Below are 21,809 nucleotides of genomic sequence, written 5' to 3' on the forward strand. Positions count from 1 at the left end.
GCTTCCTCTTCTCTTTGACCCTTAATTGTTGGTATTCCTAGGACTTGTATCCATAGACCTTCTTACTCAGAATATTTGTTCTGGTCTGTTAGGCTCCTATTCCAGACCTTCTCCCTTTCCCTACCTCCTCACTTCTTCCCTCTCAGAAGATGACTTCACTTCCTATATCATAGAGAAAATTCAAGCCTTGAGACAAGAACTCCTCATTCCCACCCCAGGCTTTTTTATCTGCCCATTTCTTACCCAATTCTTTAAATTAGCTCAGGTCATGATCTCACAGTCATGAGGTCGAGCCCCGCATTGGGGCTGAGCATGGAGCCTGCTTGGAATTCTCTCTCTGCCCCTCCCCTGCTCATGCTCGCTCTCTCTCTCTCTCTCTCTCTCTCAAAATAAATAAATAAACTTAGAAAAACTCGACATGTCTTGGGGTATCTGGGTGGCTCAGTCAGTTAAGCATCCAACTTCAGCTCAGGTCATGATCTCACAGCTCGTGAGTTCAAGCCCCACATCATGCCAGCTCAGAGCCTGGAGCCTTCTTCGGATTCTATGTCTCCCTGTCTCTCTCTGCCCCTCCCCCACTCACACTCTGTGTGTGTCTCTCTCTCAAAAATAAATGAACATTAAAAAATTAAAAAAAAAGAAAAACCTGACATGTCTAAAATTATTCAGCTGCACCCTCCTACTACTATATCACCCATGCCTGCTTTTCTCCCTATATGCCTGTGTCATTAAAGGCACACACCATTCTCAGTTCCACATATAAAGTCCTGGGGAATCATTCTCAATATCTCCCCCTCTCACACCTCCTATATTCAATCACTTAACAAATCCTGATTTCTTTACCTTCTAAATGACTCTGAAATCCATCTAGTCCTCTTCAGTGCCGATGTCATGATCCTAATCTAGGTAATCAACATCTCTCACTTGCATTACTGCAATGGATTTTTAAGTCTTCAGTCTAGGCCCACTACAGTCTATCAGCTTATTCTTTAATCATCAACATTAATATGCTTTTTAAGGTACAGATATGGACATATTATTTTCCTGATTACAACTCTACAGGGGTTTCTGTTGCCAACCTCCTTCATATGGCTTATAAGGTCCTTTAGGATCTGGTGCCTGACCCTGTCTCCATTGTCATTTTTTACATGGCTCCTTCACACTTCATGCTCCTGCGGTAAGAGCATTATATAATTCCTATATCTGCCTTGTTCTGTGCTGCCTTTGAGCCTTTGTTTCTGCTTTTTCTTCTGTCTGGAACAACTTCTCATACTTTTACCTTCACCTTTGCCAGATTAATTTCCATTAAGCCTTCTAGCAGAACTCAATGTCAATGTCATTTTCTCCAGGGATCATGCCTATCTCTGTACCCCTAGCATTTGGTAGTGCCTAGCACATTGGTGGCATTTTCTAAATGTTTTTATAAAACGTAAAGTAAAAAAAGAGCTCAACTGTTGGGGTTGAAACTATTCCTAGTACCCCAGAGTGTTGCTCAGTTGCCTCTCTTTCAGTCCTCTCTACTCCCGCTACCAATTGCATTGCCCTCTGCAGGTCCCTGAAGCTTAGTAGAATGAAGTTTGGAAATCATTACCCAAGGATAAAATACAAAATCTTTAAAGTGGCACATATACCCTCCATAAAAATCTAGCCTCTGTCTGCCTTTCCAGATTCTTTTTTTTTTTTACCACCATGCAAGGTATTTTATGCTACAGCAACATTGAAGTGTATGTAGTTTCCCCCTCCCCAACACATACACATTCTTTTTTCATTTCCATGTTTTATGACCATTGTGTACCTTCTACCTAAAATGGATTTCCCCATTCCTATTCCTTTCTTTCTCCTGGCTAACATTCATTCTTTCAAATTCAGCTTAGATATCAACTCTTCCAGAAAGCCTTTTCTGAAACCACTCCCTACCAGTCCCAGACATGATAGGTGTTGCATTTGGGTGGTTTATAATGTTTTGTGCATATCTTTATTTACCTAGCAGCTTAGTTTATAATCAGTTTATGTGTAATTCCATTACACTGTAAGCTCCTTTAAGAGAGAGACTAATTTATCCATCTCTTTATCCCTAATGCCTAGCATAGTACCTCATCCACTTAGGTGCTTAATAAATGTTTGTTAATAAATGAATGGGTAACCACATGTGTTTTTCTGGACTTTCCTTAGCTGCATTATCATTCTTCCTTTGTACATTTTCCCTGGAGAATCTTTGTCATTTTTGTGTTTTTAGTTCTAAGTAATCAAGATTGTGTTATGTCCAGGGAAACCTATGATCACCGTATCCTGCATTTCCTGACCCAGACCACAGTAACACAATGCCATGAGGCCCCCAAGATAGAAAGATACACACAAAAGATAATGGCAAAGATAAAGAAAGTGGCACTCTGTTAACTAGGTTTTTGCCCCCGATGCTCAACATAGAAAATGCTAGTCAACTTGAATGAACCAAATGGTACCTTCATTTTCCCATTATCCAATTCAACACATCTACCACCACTGAAGGAACAAGAAGGTGCATGTTTGCCCCTGGTGCTTAGTGTCAAACTAGCTGAGGCCCCACTTGGATTATTAGCCCTCAACCAGGTATCTGTCCTCTAGAGGGAGAGTAAACAAAAGAGTCAGGGAACTGGCCTGGCCTCTTGCTTAGTGAGTATGATAACCACTTCACAGACATAAATATAAAAGGAAGAAAAGGGAGGGGCGCCTGGGTGGCTCAGTTGGTTGAGTGTCCGACTTCAGCTCAGGTCATGAACCCCGCAGTTTGTGAGTTCGAGTCCTGCATCAGGCTCTGTGCTGACAGCTCAGAGCCTGGAGCCTGCTTCGGATTCTATGTCTCCCTCTCTCTCTGCCTTTCCCCTGCTCATGCTGTGTCTCTCTATGTCTCTCAAAAATAAATAAAGTGTTAAAAATTTTTTTGAAAAGGGAGTTGTCCAGGTTTGGCAGGCTCAGAATCTAGAGAAGTGGTATCCCTGTCCCCCAACTCCCAAAAGAACCACACACAATTTTATCTATGGTACCCCAGTTCTATATTCCGAGTTTACCTTGTCTTCTACCATTCTCTAGCTATATAGTAGTTCTTATTATTACCCTCAAAATCTGTCTGGTCTTAAGGGTAAGGATAAGAAAGAGCCTTGGAGAAGCAACTATTACCAAAGCTATAACACACCTCACATCGGATTTTTTTTTCCTACTTACACATGGAATCTCAGACATAGAGTGTGGCAATCTCTAGGAGCACATAGGTACTTAGCCAAAAAAGCAGAACCTAATTCTCTAGTCAAGAGATCCTTTTAGCTTTTTCATTTAGGTAACAGTGTTAGGTACCTAGCATGGTATGTGTTTCATAAAAGTTCCTCAATAACTATTGATTTCCTCCCATTTTCTTCTCTTCCCTTCAGAAGAAATTATGTGGCTTGAGAGATTTTTAGGTTCCTATTAAAATAAAAGTTTCTATTGACCTCATCTTTCTTTCTTTCTTAGTTTCCATTCTAGCTGAGACAGAAGAAATCAAGGCCATTTTGAAGGACAAGGGAATTGATGTAGAGACCATTGCTGAAGTATACCCTATCAGAGTACAACCAGCCCGTATTCTCAGCCACATTTATTCCAGCCTAGGTAAGGAAATTGGCCTTAATAATCATTATAATAATCAAAGCATTATTCAATACAGGCTGATTTCTTTCCTTTTTATTTTTTCTTGGTTTTGTAACTGCTTTATTCAACTGGATCTGAAAAGGAATTTGGAGTCTTTGGAACCTAAGTTTCTAACCCAATATATCCTGAGCAGGCTTGATAATTTTAAATGTGTTTATGAAGTCTGGTACCTAGGGCATAACAGCAAACAATATTGTATCTTCATTCCAAGTGCATGCTTAACTAACATGTTCTCCCCTTTCTTGAGACCTATATTTCTGTTTTGAATACATGCTAATTTTAGGTAAAGTAATAGCCAAGGAACTTGTTTTTAGGTCTTTTTATACTTTGTCATGTAATGAATTGGTTGACAAAATTTTAAAATTCCATTTAATCTAAAACTTATTTTAATTAGTATGCAATTTTTATTTAATTTATGAAACTTTGTGATCGACACATTAAGCAAATTACTACAAATTACAGATTTATACAATTTGTTACAGATTTTACATTAAAGAAATTACTATGCTGTTAACTGAAAAAACAAAGAAAGGATCTGCAAAATTTTCTAACCTACCCTTTTGGAAGACTGAATAATGGCCCCCAAAGGTATCTAAGTCCTAATTCCTGGAACCTGTGAATATTACCTTATATAGCAGAAGAGATTTTGCAGGTATGATTAGTTTAAGGAGCGTGAGATGAGGAGGATTATCCTGGGTTTTCCAGGTGGACCCTAAATATAATCACAAGTGTCCTTATACAAGGAAAGCAGAAGGAGTTCATAGTATAGAAGGTAGGACATGTGACAACAGAACAAGAGATTGGAGTGATGCAGCTATGAGCCAAAGATTTTTAAGGAATGCCCACAGCCTCTAGTAGTTAGAATTGAAAAGGAACAGATTATCTCCTGGAACTTTCAGAAGAAATCGGCCCTGTTAATACCTTGGTTTTGTTTTTATTCTTGTAAGACTCATGTTGGGCTTCTGACCTCCAGAGCTGTAAGAGAATGAATATGTGTTGTTTTAAGCCACTAAGTTTGTGGTAATTTGTTAACAGCAGGAATGGGAAAGTAATACAGATTTTGGTACTGAGAAATGGGGTGATGCTGTAACAAATATATAAAAATGCAGAAGTGGCTTTGGAATCAGGTAATGGATAGAGGCTGGAAGAATTTTGAGTCACATGGTAGAAAAGTCTATATTGCCTTAAACTGTTGGGATGCTAAAGGCATGGCTGGTAAGTGCTCAGAAAGAAATGAGGAACATGTTCTTGCAAACTGGAGGAAAGGGATCCTTGTCATATAGTCACAGCAGGAGATTGTTAGCTGAATTGTGTCCTATTATGTGGAAAACACAACTACAAATTATGAACTTGGATATTTAGCTGAGGAGATTTTCTAGCAGAGTGTTGAAATCATGACCTGGCTTTTTCTGGCTGCTTATAGTAAAATGCAAGAGGGAAGAGATAAATTGAAGGAAGAGCATTTAAGCAAAAAGGAACTAGGACTTGATGAAATTCTCGGATTGGAAAAGATGATAAAATTAGGAGATTTACTGTTAGGAATGCATGCTCTGGAAAAAAGGCCAAGGGTATGGCTGGACAACCTTTTGCTAGTGCTTCAGAAAGATCAAAAGATCAGTGTATTCATTTACACAGTGGGCTCTTTAAAGAGAATAGGCTTGTGACTCGTGGATTCCCTCAACCATATCAGCAGAATCTAAGACTAGAGATATTATACAGGAAAGATCTTGGGAGAGGACCCTCTTGGCTAATGGCATGAACCCCCATGACATATATGTAATACAAAGTTTTTGAGAATGTTCTACATGCAGAAACAATGCCAAATTGGACTGAAAGGGACAGAGAGAGGACAAGATTAAAGAAGGATATTGGATTTCCCAAACTCTATAGCCAGAAAGCAGGCTGATAAAACTACTAAGCTTTAAACAAATGCTACTCTTCAAGAAAAAGGAAGTATGACTTCAAGGGAGGTGCCTTGGGCTCAGATGGCAGAGCCTAAAACCACAGAGGATTACTACCATGCCTTGAAACCTAATGGAGTTTGCCCAGTTAGATTTTAAAAGCCCCAAACAGGGCTGTTGACTCCTTCCTTCCATTTTCTCCCTTTTGGAATGAGAATGTCCATAATTTGTATTCTATGCCTGTATTTTGACAGGCGGGGATACTAACCACTATACTAACGAGGAGTCTATGCCTGTATTTTGAGAGAATATAACTTATTTTCTAGTTTCAAAGGTCCACAGGTAGGAATTTTGCTTCAGGATGTATCATACCCAGATCCTCACTCATACCTGATTTAGATGATGAGACGTGGGGCTTTATGAATAATGATATTTAGAAGGTATTTTGTACTTCAGTTGATGCTGTGATGTGTTGAGAGTTTGGGGAATGTTGGGATGGAGTGAATGCACTTTGTAAATTGGAGGGATATGAATCTTTAGGGGCCAGAGTATGGACTGTGGAAGGCTGAAAAATGGTCCCCAATGACATCGAGGCCCTAATCCCTGGCACCTGTGAATGTTACCGTATATAATAAAAGGGAGTTGACAATGTGATAAAATTAAAGAGATTGAAATAGGATTATTCTGGATTATCCATGTGGGCCCTAAATGTAATCATAGGTGTCCTATTTATAAGAGGGAGCCAAAGGGATATCTGCCTGTAGAAGCAGGACATGTGGGGACAGAAGCAAGAGATTGGAGTGATACAGCTGCTAGCCTTATCCTCTAGAAATTGGAAGAGGCAAGGAACAATTCTCTAGAAGGAACCAGCCTGCTGACCTTTTAATTTTGATTTTACCTTATAATACCCATAAGGCTTATTTTGTACTTCTGACTTTAAGAGCTGTAAGAATTTAAATATGTGTTATTTTAAGCCACTACATTTGTGGTAATTTGTTATAGCACCAGTTAGAAATTAATACAATCTTAAATCAAGCCACAAAAGGGCAAATTTATAAATAAAGATTCTATCCTAGATAATGGATTGCCACTTAGAGAACCAGAGCCTGGCTTTTGTGTATGTGTGTGTGTGTGTGTGTGTGTGTGTGTGTGTGCACGTGCGCACGCGCTTTGTGTATATATGTGTGTGTGTATGCTTTTCTTCTTCACCAAGAATGGTCTGTTAGTAATTATAGCCAAGCCAAATCTCATACAGGTCAAAACCAGTTTCCTTACCTTTTTACTAACACCTATTTCAGAAACTCAATTTCTATGGCTGTTATGTAGATCTCAACTGAGATGGAATCAACCAAGGAGGAAAGGACCAACAGTCAGAGGTGACTTTTCTCTATCTCTCATAGGCACTCATAATTTATGCCAACAGGGCCTTAACTCTTAGAGCTTTTAATACTAAATATGACTCTTGGAATATACAGATTTCTCCCTTCTTCCATCCTAGCTATAAAGTACAAAGTCCCTTTTCTTTTTAATTCAAGTGCAAAGTTGAAATTTTGTAAAGAAACTTTACTTTAAAAAGGGGGAAACTAAAATGTAAACATAGAAATTAACAAGTTTATTGACTATAGATCTCAGATCCTAGTTAATTTCTGAGATATAGCTACAGTGTAGCTTGACTATTACAAAATACTGAGCCCTTTACTCAACCCTATCTGAGATAAATTCCAAGTCAAGTTTCTGAAACTTCTGAGATTAATTTGGGTTGATGCTTTACAAGCTGGGATGAATATCTCACTCCTTCTCAGAACCAGACTCCTGGTTTTTATCTTTTTGGCCATTCCCTCTAGCCTCAGACTATAATGTGCTCCTAGTTTCCAGATCCCAGTCTACTAAATGTTTTGACATAAGGAAGGTATTTCTCCATGTAGCCCAAATCTTATTCCAAGATCAAGTATTAGTTGATCTTGTAGTCACTTTCTTTGACCCTCTTAGAAAGTCTTTATGGTTTGGAGTTCATGCAAGTCCTGTTGTTGCCTTTGACCTGATTCTTTCTGGCTGTCACTCAGAAGATGATAGGTTACTTCTTCACATGTATTGCTCTAAATTCAGCATAATCTTACTAGGATATAGGTAACTTCCAAGCTCTGGGCCATCATTCTTGGAATCTACCTGCATCACATCACATCTCTCCAACAAACTGAAGCAAACTCCCTGCTGGTCACTTTTTCAAAGCCTACACTTTGTTTGGGGCCTCTTACTAAGCTATTATTTCCTAGTCACAGGAAATGAAGACTGATGGATCTTGAGTTTAATGAGTGATTAACCATTACAGGGACTCAAGTTAACAAGTTTCATTTATTTTCCAAATATTTTTCTGCGTTTGCTTCATTCATTCTTTCATAAGAATCTGTTGCTCACTTATGTACCAGGCACTGGGCTAGATGCTATAGGCAACATAGACACTTACCCAGTGAATTATAGTGCAGCCTTATAAATGTTATAGTAGTGGTGTTATGTACAAAGCACAGGACAAAGAGGATAGATTTGTCTGGGAAAGTCAGGAAAGGCATGATACGATAACTTATCAAATGAGTGACTCTTCAAATTTTTAACATTGTAACAATTTCACAATTCCAAAATTGCTTGAAGCATACATCAAGTGAGAACTGTACTACCACCAAAAAAAAAAAAGAGAGATTTCTTTACCAGGCGTAATCATGTATATATGTTAACTAAATGGGAATGTCTGCCTCACCTCAAACACTGTACTTCATGTATTTCAGTTCTGTAATATCTTTTTTTAATTTTTTTAAAGTATGAGATTAATCAACTTTAGGAACATAAGAACTTCATGAATATTAAACTTAATTCTTTATATAGTTCGAACTCTTTCCTAATCTGTTAGTGTGCATAGATACACTTATAGTTATATTTTATGTGTGCATATTAACTGGTTTTTTTCACTTATTCTTTCTTGTAAGTTTGTTTACATATTGAAAGAACTATGTATTACTCCATCAAATTAAAGTAATTATTGCCTTTTTATTAGGTACTTGAATTCTTTCCCAAGTTTTTATACTTCTGTGAATGCCTTTGTATAGGCTTTCATACATACACTCCTGCTTCTTTGGAGCATATTCTCAGAAAAAGGGATTCTGGATAAAAGAGTATGGACAACCTTGTGGCTCTTGTTTTGTGTTGCCAGAGTATTCTTTACAAAGACAAACCAATTTTTAGTGACATCAATAAATACAAAATATATCTTTTTATTTTTACTACCCCACTAACATTGAATTTTTATCATTTTTCATTAGATTAATAGTTTTATCACACATGCTATTTTAATTGCCTTTCTTTAATTCCCAGTGAGGATATGCACTTTTTTCAATTTTGCTTTACTTTTTTTTTTGAAATTGTGTCTCCTATTGCTTGTATATCTAGCAGGATCTGTACATTTTCATATATATTTATCAGTTCTTTTAAGTATGCTTTATGGTAGGCTTTTATCAATGAAGTTTGTAATGTACATATATATTTTGTTTTGTAACTTTCTTTTAGATAATTATTTTCTTGCCTTTGTGCAAATTTTTGAATGTCAAATGCATCCATTTTAGCATATATATATATATATATATATATGTTTCATTTCTTCAGGAATTGTAAATTTATCTCCTAGTTTGATTTGAATAGATGTACTATTCTCATTCTTCAATTTTCATAAGTAGTAAGCTATGATTACAAATTGATATGTACATACTGGATGCAGGGAACTGAAAAGTAGAGCAAAGCACAAAGGAAAAAGATAAAAGTCACCTATAATTCTATCACTCATAGGAAGCTATTGTTTTTATTTTGGAGTATTTGCTTCCAATCATTTTTTTATAAATATATACATATATACATACTTGTTTTTAGAAAAATGGTGTCCAAAAGAATAGTCTTTGCAATTTGTACTTTGCAATTTGTACAATTTTTTTAATGTTTATTTATGTATTTTGAGAGAGGGAGAGAGAGTGAGCAGGGAAGGGGCAGAGAGAGAGAGGGAGAGAGAGAATCCCAACGAGCCTCCACACTGTCAGCACAGAGCTCAATGCGGAACTTGATCTCACGAACCAACCTGAGCCAAAATCAAGAGTCGGTTGCTTAACTGACTGAGCCACCTAGGTGCCCCACAATTTGTACTTTGCAATATAATAATGTATAATGAACCCTATTATATTTTCTTAAATAACCTCCTATAACACTATTTTAATATCTGTGTTAGCATAATTTCAGGTTTTTAGACATATAGGTAATAAATTGTTTTGATAAATTAAGTTGCCTTTTTTTCTACTTATTTTGTAAATTATTTATTGATATTCTTTTACCATTTTACTACTGGAAAATTGCCAGTTTCTTATTAGTTTAGACAATATTTTTTTATATGAGAGATGCTAACACTTTGTCTTCCACATGTTATTGCAATGTTTTGTTATTTTATTATTTGCCTTTTAATTTTGTATTTGATTTTGACATACAAAAGTTTTATATTTCTTCATAGTAAAATTGTTTCCTTTTTGGTTTCTTTGCTGTTATCCTTAGAAAGATAAACTCATTGCTAGGTCAGATACATTTTCACTGTATTTTATTTCTTTTTAGTCACAATTTTACATTTAACACGTAGTCTAGAATTTTAATTTTCATTTATCTTATGATGTAAGAATCATAACTTGTTTGCTAAATAGCCAGTCATTCCAGCACTATTGACTGAATAGTTCATATAAACACTGTTTTGAAATGTCACCTTGATCATTTACTGTACATACATAGATTCATTAACGTGTGTGTGTGTGAGCGCACGCACATACATGTGCATGTGTGTATGTTTCTGGCCTTACTTTTTGGTGCTGTTGGTCACAGTTTCTTCTTTCTTAGCACTATACTTTTTAAGTTATCAAGCTTCGGACTCTTTAATAATTGGGAAAATGTAAGATAAAACAGAAATGAAATAGAAACTTTTGCCCATCCATTTTATAAAAGTTAAGATTGATAATATCCAGTGCTGGTGAATATGTGGAGAAATGGATACTCTCAGCACTCCTGGTAGTAGTGTAAATCAGAGGCAATTTGGCATTACCCATAAAAAAATGTTAATGCACATATTTTTGACTAACAACCTTACTTATAGGAATCAATCCTATATAATACTCATACAAGTGCACAAAGATATATATATACAAAGCTGTTCATTACAACATAATTGGTAATGGCAAAACAACAGTTAGGAGCAACCTAATATGTATGAATAAGAATGGTTGAATTATGATATGTTGTGCCACAATTAAAAAGAATAAAGTAGACTTTGTGATTCCAGCTGTGAAATTGCTTATATTGGACTAATCTTCATACTAAGAACAACTACAATGGCTATATTTTAAAAATAAAGGTGAGGGGTGCCTGGGTGGCTCAGTTGGTTAAGTGTCCGACTCTTGGTTTCAGCTGAGGTCATGATTTCATGGTTCATGAGATCAAGCCCCATATTGGGCTCTGTGCTGACAGTGCAGAGCCTGCTTAAGATTCTCTCCCTCCCTCTCTCTCTGTCCCTCACCTGATCATGCACACACTTTCTCTTTCAAAATAAATAAACATTTTAAAAGTAAATAAAAATAAAGGTGAATGAGGGCATTAGAAAATAATTAAGACAGCCATAACTTGAGCAGCCAAAAACCTGAAAAGAAGAGAACCTCAGAAAACTAAGCACCATTCTCTGTGCAGTTTCCCTTTGAGACATTTGCTGAGTTTTAAGTTGTGCTCGCATGGAATGAGAGGCCAAGAAACCAAGTATAAAGTCTCGCTGCTAGGAAAACAAAAATTTTATTTCAGGACCTTTCTTTGTGGAAGAGACTGTGTGATAAACACTTCAGGCTTTCAGTTACATCCGAAGGATGAGCTACACCCTAAAAGTAAAGGCAAATAACTAACAGACCTATTCTTGAAAAGCCTAAAACACAAAGCCTAAAATACAATCTTCTCAATACCTGATTGGACTCAGGTTGCCTGCTTGTAGTGTAACTGCCTTCCAAAATAAACTAAACCACTTCTGGAAGAAGAAAATATCCAGAGCCACTACGATTCTTTGTACAATGTGTTCAGCACTGAAAATATATAATATATGCTAGGAAACCAAATAAACAAAAGCAAAAATAAAAAATACAATTAAAATAGATACACAGACTTCTTTTTAACGTAGTATTAAAAGTTCTAGTCAGGGGTGCCTGAGTGGCTCAGTTGGTTAAGCATTCGACTCTTGACTTCAGCTCAGGTCATGATATTGTGGTTTGTAAGTTCGAGCCACACATTGTGCTCTGCGTAGACAGCGCAGAGCCTGCTTGGGATTCTGTCTCCCTCTCTCTCTGCCCCTCCCCCATTTGCTCTCTATCTCTCTCAAAATAAAATAAACTTAAAAAAAGTATACTTCGTGGGGCGCCTGGGTGGCGCAGTCGGTTAAGCGTCCGACTTCAGCCAGGTCACGATCTCGCGGTCCGTGAGTTCGAGCCCCGCGTCAGGCTCTGGGCTGATGGCTCAGAGCCTGGAGCCTGTTTCTGATTCTGTGTCTCCCTCTCTCTCTGCCCCTCCCCCATTCATGCTCTGTCTCTCTCTGTCCCAAAAATAAATAAACGTTGAAAAAAAAAATTTAAAAAAAAAAAAAAAAAAGTATACTTCGAAAGTTCTAGCCAGAGCAAGTAGGCAAGAAAAAGAAATAAAAGGCATCCAAGTCAGAAAGGAGTAAGTAAAAATGTTTGCAGATTATATGGTTTACATGTAGAAAATCCTAAAGATTCTAGTTTTTAAAAAGTTAGAATTAATACAGCAAAATTGCATGGTACAAAATCAACATGCAAAAACCAGTTGCATTTTTATACATCGACAATAAACAATGCAAAAGGGAAATTAAGAGAAAAATTCCATTTACAATTGCATCAAAAAAATAAAATAGTTTGGAATAAATGTAACCAGGGAGGTGAAAGATTTGTACACTGAGAATGATCAAATGTTGATGAAAGAAATTAAAGAAGACACAAATAAATGGAAAGATGGCCATGTTCATGGATTAGAACATGTCAATACTATCCAAAATGATTGACAGATTCAATGCAATTCCTATCCAAAACCTAATTATATTTTTAGCAAAACTAGAAAAATTCATCCTGAAATTTATATGGAATCTCAAGGAACCCTAATACATTCCTGAAAAAGAAAAACAAAGCTGGAAAACTTAATATTAACTGATTTTACAACTTACTACAAAGTGACTAATAAAATGAGTGCACTACTGGAATAAAGACAGATCTGTAGAAAAATGAAATAGAATAAAAATCCCAAAAAGAAAGCCTTGCAGATGCAGTCAAATGATTTTTGACAAAGATGCCAAGTCCATTCAATGGTGAAAGGGTAGTCCTCAAGAAACCATGCTGGGGAAACTGGATACCCATGTGCAAAAGAATGAAGTTGGACCCTTACTTTACACCACATACAAAGATTAACTCAAAAATGGATCAAAGACCTAAACCTAAAATTATACAACTCTTAGAAGAGAATAGAGGAGAAAAGCCTCATAACATTGGATTTGGCAATCATTTCTCGGATATAACTTGAAAAGCACAGACAACTAAAGAAAGATTAGATAAATTTGACTTCATTAAAATTAAAAATTTATTTGCATCAAAGGCTGCCATCAACAGTGAAAGGCAACATGTAGAATGAGAGGAAATATTTTCAAATCTTACATCTGATAAAGGATTAATATCCAAACTACATTGAGAACTTCTACAACTCAATAACAATCAAACAATCCCCACCAAGCCATCTATTGATTCATTGCAATCCCTATAAAAATTCCAATAGCAGGGCACCTGAGTGGCTCAGTCGGTTAAGCATCCGACTTCAGCTCAGGTCATGATCTCACAGTTAGTGGGTTCGGGCCCCGTGTCAGGCTCTGTGCTGGCACCTCAGAGCCTGGAGCCTGCTTGGGATTTATCTCCCTCTCTCTCTACCTCTCTCCTGCTCATGCTCTGTCTCTCTCTCAAAAATAAATAAATGTTAATGATTTTTTTTTAATTCCAATAGCGTTTTTCACAGAAATAGAAAATATAATCCTAAAATTCATATGGAACCGAAAGACCCAAATAGCCAAAGCAATCCTGAGAAAGAACAAAGCTAGAAGCATCACACTTCCTGATTTCAAACAATATTACAAAGCTATAGTAATCTAAACAGTATAGCACTGCACAAAAATAAACACATAGGCAAATAGAACAGAATCAAGAGCCCAGGAATAAATCCATGCATATATGGTCAACTAATATGTGGCAAGGGAGTCAAGAATACTCAATAAGGAAAAGATAGCCTCTAAGAAATGGCACTGGGAAAACTGGATATCCACATGCAAAATATTGAAATTAGACCCCCATCTTACACCCTCACAAAAATTAACTCTTAATGGATTAAGAACTTAAATGTAAGACCTGAAACTGTAACTCTTGTAGAAGAAAACAAGGAAAAATCTACTTGACGTCAGTGTTGGACAAGATTTCTTGGATGTCACACAAAAAGCACAAGCAACAACAGCAAAAAATCAACAAGTGAGACTACATCAAACTAAAAAGCCTCTGCACAGAAAAAAAAAACAATCAAAAAATGAAAAGGCAATGTATGGAATGGGAGAAAATATTTCCAAAGCATATATCTGATATGGGATTAATATCCAAAATACATAAGGAAAAAAAAACCCAAAATGTATAAGGAGCTCTTACAGCTCAATAGCAAAAAAGCAAACAATCAATTTAAAAGTGGGGAGAGGAATTGAATAGACATTTTTCCAAGGAAGACATCCAAATGGCCAGGGGGTACATGAAAAGATGTTCAGCATCATTATTCAACAGTGAAATGCAAATCAAAACCAGAATGAGATGTTACCTCACACCTATTAGAATGGCTGTTATGAAAAAGAAAGAGAGAACAAATGCTGGCAAGGATGTGGAAGAAACAGAACCCTTGTACACTGTTGGTGGGAATGTAAATTGATATAGCCACTTTGGAAAACAGTATGGATGTTCCTCAAAAAAATAATGATAGAGTTACCATATGATCCAGCAGCCCTACATCTGGGTATATATACAAAGGAAATGAAATCACTGTCTCAAAGAGATATCTGCACTCACATGTTGATTGTAGCATTAGTCACAATGGTCAAGACATGGAAGCAATCTAAATGTCCATTAGCAGATGAATGGATAAAGAAAATGTCATATATATACCAAACTCCTAGAAACAGGGTAAAATGATGAGTACCAGGGGATGAAGAGTGGAGGAAATGGGGAAATGTTGGTCAGAAAGTACTAACTCTCAATTATAAAATAAGTAAGCTTTGGGATCTAATGTACCTTATGGTGACCATAGTTAACAATACCATACTGTATACTTGAAAGTTACTCTGAGAGTAGAGCTTAAGGTTCTCACAAAAACAATAACAGAATGGCAGTTATGTGAGGTGAAGGACAGTTCAGTAACCTTATTGTAGATGTTTAACAACACCTATGTGTATCAAACCATTACATTGTACACCTTAAACTTACACAATGTTTTATGTCAATTATATCGATAAAGCTGGGGGAATTTTATTTAAAAACCCAAACCCAATTAAAAGGGGCAAGGGACTTGAATACTTATTGCTCCAAAGAAGATATACAAATGGTCAGTCAGCACATTAAAACAGCTTCAACGGAGCACCTGGGTGGCTCAGTCAGTTAAGCTTCCAACTTTGGCTCAGGTCATGATCTCGCGGCTTGTGAGTTTGAGTACCGCATTGGACTCTGTGCTGACAGCTCAGCCTGGAGCCTGCTTCAGATTCTCTGTCTCCCTTTCTCTCTGCCCCTCCCCCACTAGTGCTTTGTTTCTCTCAAAAATAAACACACAAACACACACACACACACATACACATACACATACATACATACATAGAGCCTCAACAACACTAATCGTTAGGGCAATGCAAGTCAAAACCCCAATGAAATATCACTTCACACTCATTAGTATGGCTGTTATAAAATGAATGAACCCATCCATCCATCAAGAAAATAACAAGTGTTGGTGAGGGTGTGGAGAAATTTGAACCCTTATGCTCTGTTGGTGGGAATATAAAATAGTGTAGCTGTTATGGAAAACAGTATGACAGTTCCTTATAAAATTAAATATATAATTGATCCAGCAATTCCACTTGTGTATATATGCCAAAAAGAAGGGAAAACAGGAACTGAAATAGATTATTCACCAGTATTCAAAATAGCATTAGTCACAATATCCCAGAAGTGGAAATAACCCAAATGTCAATTTACTGAATGAATAGACAAAATTACATATATATGATACACATGCCACATATATATTATTATAATTTTACATATAATATATTAATATTTAATTTATAAATTTAATTTATGTATATTTGTATGTATAAATGGAATATTATTCATCTTTAAAAAGGATGGAAATTCTGAAATGCAAAAACAGGGATGAACCTTGAAGACATTATGCTAAGTGAAACAAGCCAGATGCAAAAGGATAAATATTGTATGATTACACGTGTATGAAGTACTTAGAGCAGTCAAATTTATGGAAACAGAATATACAATGGTGGTTGCCATTAAAGGATTAAAGGTTAGTTGCCAGAAGGAGAGGGTAATGGGGAGTTATTGTTTCATAGGTATGAAGTTTCTGTTTGGGATAATGAAAAGTTCTGGAGCTGGGTGATAGTGATGGTTGCAGAATAGTGTGAATGTAATTAATGCCAGTGAACTGTGTATTTTAAATGGTACATTTTATGTTGTATATGTTATAGTACAATAAAAAACAAAAATTTTAAATATTTTTTAAAAAATATATAATTCACATTTCTGGAGTGGTCAGCCAAAACTTGTATAAATTATGATGTATGTTCAGAAATAGACTTAGAAGATGAATTTCACTATGAAAAAATTGAAGTTTAAAAAAGGATCAAATAGAATTCAAAAACTAAAGAATACAATAATTGAAATTGGGAATGCAATAAATGGTATTAACACTGTATGAGAAATAGCAGAAGAGAGAATTGATGAACTGAAAAATAAATTAGAAAATATTCAGATTAAAGCACAAAAGAGAGAGAAAACAATGGAAAATTGAAAGAGCATTAAGGGACAGATATAGTGGAATTTCTGGAGTCCAAGAACAAGAGGAAAGAATGGAACAGAAAGTGTATTTGAAAAAATAATGACAAAAAGTTTTTCAAAACTGACCAAAAGTATCAATTCACATATTCAAAAAGGCTAAAAATCTGTAAGCAAGATAAATACAAAGAAAAACAACTTACACATTTAATAATCAAACTTCTGGAAACCAAGACAAAGAGAAAATCTTAAAAATATCCAGAGTTAAGAAAAGATACATTGCTTTCAAATGAACAATGATCAAACTTCCAGCTTACTTCTCAACAAACTAATGAAATCCACAAGACAATGAATGACACCTGTAAATTACTGGAAGAAAATAACTGTCAGACTAGAAATTTATATCCAGTGAAAATATCCTTCAGAAATAAAAGTGATATAAAGGCATGTTCAGATAAGTAAAAACAGAATGTATCACTAGCGGACTCATACTAAAAGAAATACTAAAGGGAGTTCTTTAGGCAGGAAAAAAAAATGACGCCAGGCAGAAGCATAGGAATGCAGGAAGGAATAAAGAGAAAAATAAAGTGTAAATAAAAACACTATTGACTGTTTAAGGAAACACTAATAACAATGCTTTGTGGATAAAATAACAAAAGTAGAAGTGAAATAAATGACCAAAATGCCTGCAAAAAAAGGCAGGCAGAATGTGAATGGAGTTAAAATGTTGTAAAATCTTGCATTATTCAGAGAAAGTACAAATTTAAGGTACACTGTAACCAGTCAAGGATGCATGTTTTAATCTCTCAAGCAGGGTTCCATGACAGAATTAAACTACAGAAAATGTTTTTTTTAAGTTCCCCCAAGGGTTGCACATACTAGTTCTATTTTAAATATAAAGAAAGTTAATATTTATAATGGATGTCTAAGAAATTAGGACATAATACTCTGGTGGGATCTAGTTGAGAAGAGCTGCTCTGGAGTAACCATTAAAGGAGTAATGAAAGAATGTTTAATAAGATGATGGAGGTGAAATGATATAATAAAATTCTTGATTAATCCAAAAGAAGATAAGTGAGGAAAAGAAAGGAATAAACACAGCAAATGCAAATCCTGTAGCAATTTGTAAGATTTAGGTTGGGTAGGAAGATGACAGCATTGGAGAACCCTAAGCTCACCTCGCCACAGATACAATTAGATAACACTCATATCAGCATAAATAACCCAGAAAATTATCTGAAGACTGGCAGAACAGACTCCACATCTAAAGGTAGAGAAGAGGCCACATTGCAGAAGGTATGAAGGGTGAAGACACAGTTTGGGCAAAGATAGACCATGGCCATCTAGAGTGGGGAGAGAGCTAGTGGCATGGAGAAGGGCAAAAAACAGACCTTTATACTGGGGAGCACACAGAAAGGACAAATCCCCATAACATTTGCCTTTGAAATGAGAGGGGCCAGAATTTCGTGAGTTTTTAAAACCAGTGGAACTTAAAGCCTGGAATTTTAAAAACTGGCAAATTTGGCTTAGTGACAGCCCCGAAGACATTAGGAAGCTGAGTCCCCACCCTTAAAGATATAGCACTACAAGCAGCCTATGCTGATATAGCATAGAACCAGCAGTTTGAAAAACACCAGAGACAGACAGGATGGAGAATGATTTGCTCATCTCAGACTGTGGTCTGCAGAGACAGAGGTCATGGGGAGACCCCTCCAGGAGCACAGGAGCTTCCAGGTGCCATTTCCCTCCCCTACCCCCCAGCATAAACAATGGCCACTTGTGGGAACTAGCACAGCACCAACACTTATTGCCTCACTTGTTTGCATCAAGCCCCCCCCCCCCAGTGCTTTGGTGAATCCACCTTCCAGTCATGCTGGCCTTGGTCCCCATAATTCAGGCCTTCTTGCTCAGAAGACCAACACAAACATTACTAGAAGCACATAACATACCAAAAATGAAACAGGAAGGAATAGAAAATTTGAACAGACCAATTACCAACAATAAAATTGAATCCTCAATCAAAAAATAAAAGTCCAGGATCAGAGGGCTTCACAAGCTAATTCTACCAAACATTTAAAGAAGAGTTAATACATGTTCTTCTCAAATTGTTCCCAAATATGGAAAGGGAAGGAAAACTTCCAAATTCATTCCATGAGGGCAGTGTCATCCTGATACCAACACCAGATTAAGACACCACAAAAAAAGAGAACTACAAGCCAATAACTCTCATAAATGTACATGCAAAAACTTCAACAAAATATTAGCAGCTGAATCCAACAATACATTAAAAAATCATACAGAATGATCAAGTGGGATTTATTCCCAAAATGCAAGAGTGATTTAATATTCACAAAACAATCACATGATAGGTCACATCAATAAGAGAAAGGATAAAAATCATGACTATTTCAATAGATAGGGAAAATACATTTGACAAAGTACAACATCCATTCATGACACACACAAAAAAACCCTGCAAATTAGACTTAGAGGGAATATACCTTAACAAAGGCCTTAAATGAAAAACTCACAGGCAATATCATATTCAATGGGGGAAAATTGAGAGCATTTCCCCTAGGGTCAGGAACAAGACAAGAAAATACACTCTTACCAGTTTATTCAACATAGTACTAGAAGTCCTAGCCATACCAATCAGACAACAAAAAGAAATAAAAGGCATCCCAGTAGGTAAGGAAGAAGTAAAACTCTCAATATTTGCAGATGTCATGATACTGTGTATAGAAAACCCTAAAGACTCCACCAAAACCCTACTAGAACTCATAAATGAATTCTTTAAAGATGGAGGATACAAAAATCAATGTACAGGAATCTGTTCATTTCTATACACTACTAATGAAACAGAAGAAAGTAAAAGAAGCAATCCTGTTTGAAATTGCACCAAAACCAATAAAATATCTGTCTAAACTTAACCAAAGAGGTGAAAGACCTATACTCTGAAAACTATAATATGATGAAATAAATTCAAGACAACACAAATAAATGGAAAGATATTCCATGTTCATGGGTTGTTAAAATGTTCATACTACCCAAAGAAATCTATAAATTTAATGCAGTCTTTATCAAAATACCAACAAGAGTTTTTCACAGAACTGGAACAAGCAACGGTAAAATTTGTGTGGAACCACAAAAGATCTCAAATACCAAAACAATCCTGAAAAAGAAAAAAAAAAACTGGAGGTATCACAATTCCAGACTTAAAGTTATATTACAAAGTGGTAGTAATTAAAACAGTAGGTACTGGCATAAAAAAAATAGACTCATGGATCAATAGAAAAGAATAGAAAACTCAGAAATAAACCCACAATTATATGGTCAAATAATATTTGATAAAGAAGAGAAGGATGTACAATGGGGAAAAAGTCTGTTCAACAAATGGTGTTGGGAAAACTGGACAACTACATGCAAAAGAATGAAACTGGACCATGTACTTACACCATACACGAAAATAAACTTAAAATGGATTAGAGACATAAATCTGAGACCTCAAAACACAAAACTCCTAGAAGAGAGTACAGGCAGTAATTTCTTTGATATCAACCATAGCAATATTTTTCTAGATATGTCTTCAGCTATGAAAAAGATGAAATCTTCCCATTTGTGACATGGATGGAGCTAGAGTATAATGCTAAACAAAACCAGTCAGAGAAAGAAATATGACTTCACTCGTTTGGAATTTAAGAAACAAAACAAATTAGCAAGAAGAAAACAAGAGAGAGACAAACCAAGAAACAGACTCTACTATAGAGAACACACTGATGGTTACTATAGTGGAGGTCGGTGGGATGATGGGTGAAATAGGGGACGAGGATTATAGTGTACACTTATGAAAAAAAAAGACAAAACAGTCTCCTGAGAAAAGGAAAATAAAAGCAAACATAAACTCTTGGGACTACATCAAAATAACAAGCTTCTACACAGCACAGTAAACAATCGACAAAACTAAAAAAGCAACCAACGGAATGGGAGAAGATATTTGCAAATGACATAACTGATAAAGGGTTAGTATCCAAAATATATAAAGATAAAATTCAACATCCAAACAACAAAAATTTGAATTAAAAATGGCAGAAAACATGAGTAGACACTTTTCCAAAGAAGACTTATGCATAGCAAATAGGCACATGGAAAGATGTTCATCATCACTTCCCATCAGGGAAATGCAAATCAAAACTACAGTGAGACATCACCTCACACCTGTCAGAATGGCTAAAATCAACAACAGAAGAAACAAGTGTTGGTGAGGATATGGAGAAAAGGGATTCCTCATGCACTGTTGGTGGGAATGTAAACAGTGCAACCACCAGTGGAAGGTAGTATGGAAGTGCCTCAAAAAGTTAAAAATAGAACTACACTATGATCCAGTAATCACACTACTAAGTATATACCCAAAAACTAGGAAAACACTAATTCAAAGCAGTGCATGCACCCTTATGTTTATAGCAGCAGTATTTACAATAGCCAAATTATGGAAGCAGCCACATGTCCATTGATAAATGAATAGATAGAAAAGAAGATGGCAGTTGAGTAGGAAGACCCCAGGCTCACCTTGTCCCACTAATACAACTAGATCACTATCAAATCATCCTACATACCCCCAAAAATCAACCTGAAGACTGACAGAACAAACTCCACAACTAAAAGAAAAGAAGAGGCCACACTGAAGAAGGTAGGAAGTGAGGAGACATGGTTTAGGGGAAAAACAGATACTTCCTGCTTTGGAGGGGAGGGAGTCACAGTCATGGATAAGGGCAAGGAAGAGAGCACACAGGAGAACGCAAAAGGAGAATGCTTCCCTGTAGCCATTGTCTTGGAAAGCAAAGGGGCTGAATTATGTGAGTCCTTAGAACCAGCAGGGCTTAAAGCCCAAAGTTTTAAAGGTCTGCAGTCTTGGCTGGGATAGACACCACAGAGCACTGCACTGCTCCTGGAGAAAAGACAGGCAAACAACCCAGGGGCATAAGCATAGAAACAGAGATCTGGAGATCGCCTGGGGCACACAGTGAGGAGATTCTTTTCTTTTGTCAGGTGTCCCTGAAAGACAGCATTT

The 21,809-nt window shown here is 36.3% G+C and overlaps 1 protein-coding gene across 2 annotated transcripts in view; it reads left to right on the forward strand.

The window, feature by feature from the left end:
* Positions 1 to 21,809, forward strand: part of PHKA1 (phosphorylase kinase regulatory subunit alpha 1) — a 186,711-nt gene that overhangs the window by 75,735 nt on the left and 89,167 nt on the right. For both annotated transcript variants that reach the window (XM_047092509.1, XM_047092510.1), the window contains exon 14: positions 3,487 to 3,621. In XM_047092509.1, coding sequence (XP_046948465.1) covers positions 3,487 to 3,621 — 135 coding nt within the window. The remainder of the gene's footprint in view (positions 1 to 3,486; positions 3,622 to 21,809) is intronic.

The sequence above is a fragment of the Lynx rufus genome, unplaced genomic scaffold (assembly GCF_022079265.1).
Source record: "Lynx rufus isolate CCGP_SWC_20201006 ecotype Redwood Valley unplaced genomic scaffold, mLynRuf1.p SCAF_30, whole genome shotgun sequence".
Classification (NCBI taxonomy): domain Eukaryota; kingdom Metazoa; phylum Chordata; class Mammalia; order Carnivora; family Felidae; genus Lynx; species Lynx rufus.